The sequence below is a fragment of the Anoplophora glabripennis genome, unplaced genomic scaffold, assembly GCF_000390285.2.
Source record: "Anoplophora glabripennis isolate ALB-LARVAE unplaced genomic scaffold, Agla_2.0 scaffold110, whole genome shotgun sequence".
NCBI classification, from domain to species: domain Eukaryota; kingdom Metazoa; phylum Arthropoda; class Insecta; order Coleoptera; family Cerambycidae; genus Anoplophora; species Anoplophora glabripennis.
In genome coordinates, this window is record NW_019416295.1 from 381,930 (window position 1) to 388,193 (window position 6,264).

Genomic DNA, 6,264 nt, shown 5'->3' on the forward strand with positions numbered 1-6,264 from the left:
CTTTAACCCTTTCGCTGCGCAATACGTCTGAACGTAGCTACCGCGCCGTGCGCGAAAGTTTATCGCGTGCGAATATATACGTCTGGAGCAGTTAGACCACTTATAGTTTTACATTATGTTGTGTTAAATTACGATTTACAATAAATTTTACGATTTTATTTTGAATAAAATACAGTATATTTACTAAATAGAAACTGAAAGAAACATGAACAATCTTGGTATTATTACCAGTACCTCTTTCCATAAAAATATTTGTTGCAATCGGTATAAGCTCGCCCGCAAAAATTCGCCTTACCAATTGCAATAACCGAGTAACAATGCGCATGGTTGCGAATATATACGGTTTGAGCAGCCTGCTCTAATTTAACTATTCATGCGAATTAATCCGTCTGGAGCAGTTTGAGGCCTATAAATTTTTAGCGAATATATACTTCTGGAGCAGTGAAAGGGTTAAACTGATTTATTTAATGTGTAAAAAATGCCAATTTTTAATGTGTAAAAAATGCCAATTTTACTCAAAATCCATAAACGATATCAAAATTTTGTAAGAGGCAAAAAAATTTTCTAAAATAGTGCTTATTTTTAAAAATATAAATTCTGTTGTCATTGACGTACATACAAAAAAGATACGGGATAACCAGTGGCGCACAGGCACTAGAAAGAGAACATCCTGTATATGTATTCTCACCATTCTCTATATTTACTTTGCCATTATATAAAAAAAATATGTGTACCAAATTTGAAGTTTCTAAGAAAAGCAGTTTTCAAATTATTTGAAGGCTATATCTCAGTAGGCGTGCACTTTTGTATATAGGTAGGTTAGGCTAGTCTTGTTTTCACCCAAGGAACCTGTGGTCAAGCGTTGTCCATCCTTTTCAGGGACACCCTGTATAAACTACGCTATCAAATAAGTTAAGGAGTGGATGACGTTTGCCCACAAATTTTGACATCTGGAAGGTTGTCCTGATCCAGGGGCTTTGCAATCGACATCCTCAAATCTAGCATTGCCATTAACATTATTATTTATTACATTTATTATTTTTATTAAACTGTTATAATAGTTTAAGTAACAAATCGTCTTTTTTTGAGACAGTTTCTTGCTGTGGACGGCCTAACCTCTAAAACTGTGGGCAGTCAACAATTAGATGGATCCTTTTGTCCTGTATATCTAATGGTACCTACTAAAAATACATATACTTAAGGTAAGTATTAAAATCGGGTACCCACTAGATTTTATTGACTTAGTATTTGCATTGCATACAGCCATTTTAAAATTGAAACATATATTGCTCTTGTTCATGTAAAAATTGGAATTTTAGATTTCTCAATTGTGATACCAATCAAACATTAACTTGATGCTTTTTTACCAAGGTACTTTCTTTCTAAGAATGTATATTTTGTTATTTTGGCAAAAACAAAAAAATATAAATCAACATGACTAGGGCTGTCAGAGAGAGCCGCAATTCAATGATGTGTCAAGCAGGTCAACCGAGACATGTGTGAGCCGCTGTCTTTGTTATTGTGGGAATGTTACGTAATTAATTCCTATCTGTTGGTGTTTATGGTGGTGTATTATAGACAATTTAATTTGTTGCTTTTTAATAAATAATGCGTACGCCTATGTTCTGCGGTTCAGTTCTTACAGCCCGAAACATGACCACAAAAATAAACTGAATTAAAAAATACAAAAATTCAATATGACATTGAAAAAAAAAACCACGTTTCCGTTTAAAGTAATAAAATTGAAAATAAAAATTTTGTTTTTTCTTGAAAATCTCAAAGTGAAAATGGGCAAGTCAAATCACTCTTCGGCCTATTATTCGTCACCAAATAATGCTGCAACTTTGGCCTACTATCTATTGTTTTTTAAAAAATGTTTTTAATAAATACGATTTATTCAGAAACAGTTAAAATGATAAAAACCAACTTTTTTTAGTAAAAGGAATAGAGATTTTAAAAAATAATAATTTTTTATGTAGTCAATGGTCAATTATTATTAACTTTTGATTCATTTGATTTCATATAGATTCCAGACCATTCATAATTCAAACCCAAGTTTACCATAGCTCATACACACACACACACACACACATACCATATATTGCATAATTTACAGATTTGCAGCAATATTTTGTTTGAACAATGTACTCAAATATTATTAATACATATAATTCAAGAAATAGACACAAAGTTTTTTACATTTGCATCTAGAAGAAAATAATATACAACAAATTTTTAGGAAGTATTCATTAGATGACAAAATATTTCTTATAAAAATAATTGAGTGTTGAGATACTAACCAAAATTGTATTTTTTTTACATTGGTACAGGTGCTGTAATGGTATAAGTCTAATATTAATAGAGATATCACTCACTTTCATAATTAATTACTCAAGTTTTATTCAAACATAGAGAAAAAAACGGCTCGGGGGGTAGATGACATATACCCCATCATACATGTGTTTTAATATTCAAATATTATATACAAAACAGTTCAATGTATTAAGCTAATTTTTAAGACACTCTGCTGGCAATGACGCCAGCAGAGTGTCTTACACTGTTAAGTGAGTAACCGTCATTAAAATGAAACTCATAATTTCAATGTTCTTTAAACGTCGTTATACCAGAATTTCTCGCGAACTCCACTACAAAAATTATGATTTTTTAATAATCTACTCCCAAGGTTTGATAAAAAAACCACTCTGTATTCCAAATTTCAGCATAGACTTCCCATATTTGTATTTATCACCACAGGAGTCAGCCTTAATCGTAAAAATAAATATTTCAAATAACAGAAATACAAAATAAGTATCCTATTATAAAAAAAATAATAATTGAAAATTTATTTTAAACTGTTTTGTTCTAGAAAAATGTCACTTAAGTATATGGAAAAAAGATAAACAAAATATGTGGACTGATTATTATGAAAAATTATATTCAACAATTTTACCTTTTACGAAAAATCTAGTGGACTGCATAAAATCTGATTTAGAACTGCACCGTGAAATTTTAGGATTTAATTATATGGGTAATAAGAACGTCATTTGTTTTAACATTTTGGCTCAAATAATTTTAAATGATTGTGACAGTTATGATTAACTGAGACATTTATCAGATGCACCAAAATGATGAATCTGTCGGATTATTGTAGTTATATTTTATAATATTCCACGTTTTGTGCATTTGGAATTTAAGCAAATTGCTTTTACCTTGCCAAAATATCAACAGTCTCGGAAAACACATCAAAATAATTAAATATTATATATTAGAAAAATAAATTATTTAAGTAATGCAAACTGTATAAATAGATGCAAAACGTATATTTATACTCTCCTCAAAATTCTGTTTTAATACCTACGTGGAAATGTTTCAATGAAGTGGACAAACAGTCAACGTAATGATTAGTTATAAAGTAAATGAATCTGATGTTACCTGCGACAATTTGCCTTGGTTTTCCCTACTCGTCCCAGGTAGACCATATACAGAGACCTGCGGTATAGGACCAGGTAACAAGTTTGTTAACACCCAATATTTTGCTACACTACTTAACGTTACAGCATTCAACGCTGTTGTATTCACCCTTAAGTCTGTAGGAACTGATGTGGTTGGTGGTCTCTGAGTTGTACCCTAAAATGGAAAATTATATTTTTTTGAAAGCAAAGTTCTTTTGAATCAACTAAGACATTATTTCCAAAGTGGAAAAGGCAAGACAAGTTTGGTGTATTATATTTGACAAAAAGCCAATGTTGATTATACATATACTTATTATTGGACATCTATATTTTAACATTTCAATACAATACCAATAATCTCGCTAATAATTTAGATATCAATTTAAGTTCATAGTTCCTTTTTATTTACTATGTAGGATTTGCAATATTATTTGTGTTATACACATTTTTTAAATATAATAAATGCATTAATAGTCACAGATTACATGTTTACAAACTTTTTATGTTACAAGTTACTGATAATTTGTTATCGGTTTTATTTATATATACAAAACTTCTTATAACGAGCTATAGAACTACCTACAAACAATTTAATGGACAAACAAATTTTGATTTATGTAAAAAATAATAATTAAATTAATGTTGTTATCTATCTTTTATAGAAGTTTATTAATTTACAATACTATAATCGATGTTGTAAGTCTATAGTAAATTTTTTGAAGTATTTATATTTTTTTGTGAAAAACTAATCTTTTTTAACAGTAGGTAACTAAAATGAAACATTTAGGTACATAGTGTGGAAACAGTAGTTTTATCTGATATCAAAAAATTAAGAAAAAAAAGTTGTTCAAATTGATTGATAATCTTGGTAAATGTGTTTTTCTCAAACATAAATAAATTTGAGAATGGTATAATAGATTTAGTGGTAGTATATAAATATAAAATAAACAAATTTGAGTAATATACTTCACTGCCTGGTGGTATTTCGATTTATTTTTCTTTCCTGATATGTTGCTGCATGGTGCTTGTAGTTGCAAGACTTGTTTATTTAGTGATATATTATTCTTGCAACTGTATATGAAACATACTAGAAAACCACTTTTCTAAAATTCTTGGTGCTCATATTCAATAAAATGGATAAGTGCTTATTCAGAATTTTTTCTTGAAAATGAACGTACCAAACTTTTTCGGTAGAACAACTTACGCAACATATAGGATGTTGAGATTTGATCCAGAACACATCTGTCAAATTTTACAGAGTTCTAGCGCATCATACAATTTTGATACTTATTTTTCTAAATGTACAAAGTGTCTCAATTTATGTGGGTGGTGTACTATGATGTTTTAATCTGACAAAGTGGTTTAATTCAATACCCTATAAAACTCGAATACCTCAACCTTCATTAATTTATTAATTTTTTCACAATCCTAAGTAGTGCAATTGTTTTTAGTATGCCTTGAAAATACTGAAAAATGTTTAAATAACAATGAAAAAAGTCTTAGAAATCACTGTTACTTTTTCACAGACAATTTATACCTAGTCTAGTAACATTTTATTTAAAAAATTAGAAAGCTATAAATTATCGAAACGAGAGACACGGGCTTTTTAAAAAAGGAGCTGAATTAATTATGCCACATTGTCTAATTGCCCATAAAAAATCTCTAATCATGGAATTTGTAGAACGATACGCTAAAATTTTGACATGTGTGTTCCAAATGAGATCTAAACACCCTGTATATCGATCATACTGTACACAAAAGATATAGGTACATTTCCCAAATTGAAGTCCTGTTTAAATTAGAATATCTGAAATGTTTATATAAAGTTCTTAAATTTTATAAACACGGGATTACTTCCTTTGATGTTTTATAATTTATTCATGTAAGTAGCAGTGATGAAATAATGCATTAATTTGTTGTAATTATTGTATTTTTGGCGAAAATTACAGGTTACATCATTAAAAAAATTGAAGAGAATACTTAATTTTGTTAATGCGGTACAAGATTCTGTGTATGTGTCCTGTGTCAAAATACCGGATGTATATTAAGCGGTAAATATGAATAAACAAGTAAACGTCAGATAAGCGTTTATCAGCGTGTCAGTAATAACAAAATGAATCGCACTTACCTCAGAATTAGAAGAACTATGTCCTCCCGAAAGGACATTTTGGTTATCAGTATTCATTTCGCGAGGAAGCGATATTCTAAAAAGTCATTTTATGCACAAAAATATGCACCTAATTAGTGTTTCATCTCGAATTTAAAAAATATCACGTGAAAATTTTCACTGTCATTGTCTAGAACGGGGGGACGCGAGACGTAGCCATTACAAAATTACCAAACGATTTTTTGGCATTTTAATGGCTATTATTACCGATTTTCCCCCGAAACATAACACAGATCACGCCGTATATTACGCCTCATGTTTTGAAAAAGTTTCTCAATCACATAATTAGCTAATATTTTAATATTTAGAGATAAAGGCAGCAACGGAAGCGGGGCGCCGCAAACAATAAACAGTCGAATTCAACATGGCCGATTCTGAATCGACGCCAGTGTGTAATAACATAAACAAAGAATTTATTTTTATTCTCATCTGTAGAGTTATACGAAATATTAAATACAACTAATCCCATCCAGTTCTTGATAAAAACACAAAAAAATGCCAGGATTTCCTTAAAGTTTCTTTAAAAATTCTGTTTCAATTTTAAATTTCAATTTCCCTCCGTTTCACTAAGCACCGCCTACTACTCTGTTGGTAATGAAGAAAGAAGTTAGCGGGAAATTTAAACATAAAGATCGAGATAATTCA

At 29.8% G+C, this 6,264-nt stretch overlaps 1 protein-coding gene across 4 annotated transcripts in view; it reads right to left on the minus strand.

Moving 5' to 3' along the window:
- The window catches only part of LOC108903703 (zinc finger protein 665), a 21,703-nt gene extending 15,741 nt beyond the window's left edge, over positions 1–5,962 (minus strand). For 2 of the 4 annotated variants that reach the window (XM_018705969.2, XM_018705968.2), the window contains exons 1-2: positions 5,581–5,962; positions 3,433–3,627 (exon numbers count right to left, since the gene is read on the minus strand). In XM_018705969.2, coding sequence (XP_018561485.1) covers positions 3,433–3,627; positions 5,581–5,637 — 252 coding nt within the window. In that variant the 5' untranslated portion in view covers positions 5,638–5,962. Of the gene's footprint in view, positions 1–2,950; positions 2,984–3,432; positions 3,628–5,580 lie in introns of those variants that run through there. The other 2 variants (XM_018705970.2, XM_018705971.2) reach the window with 2 other exon arrangements.
- Positions 5,963–6,264: the final 302 nt, after the last annotated feature.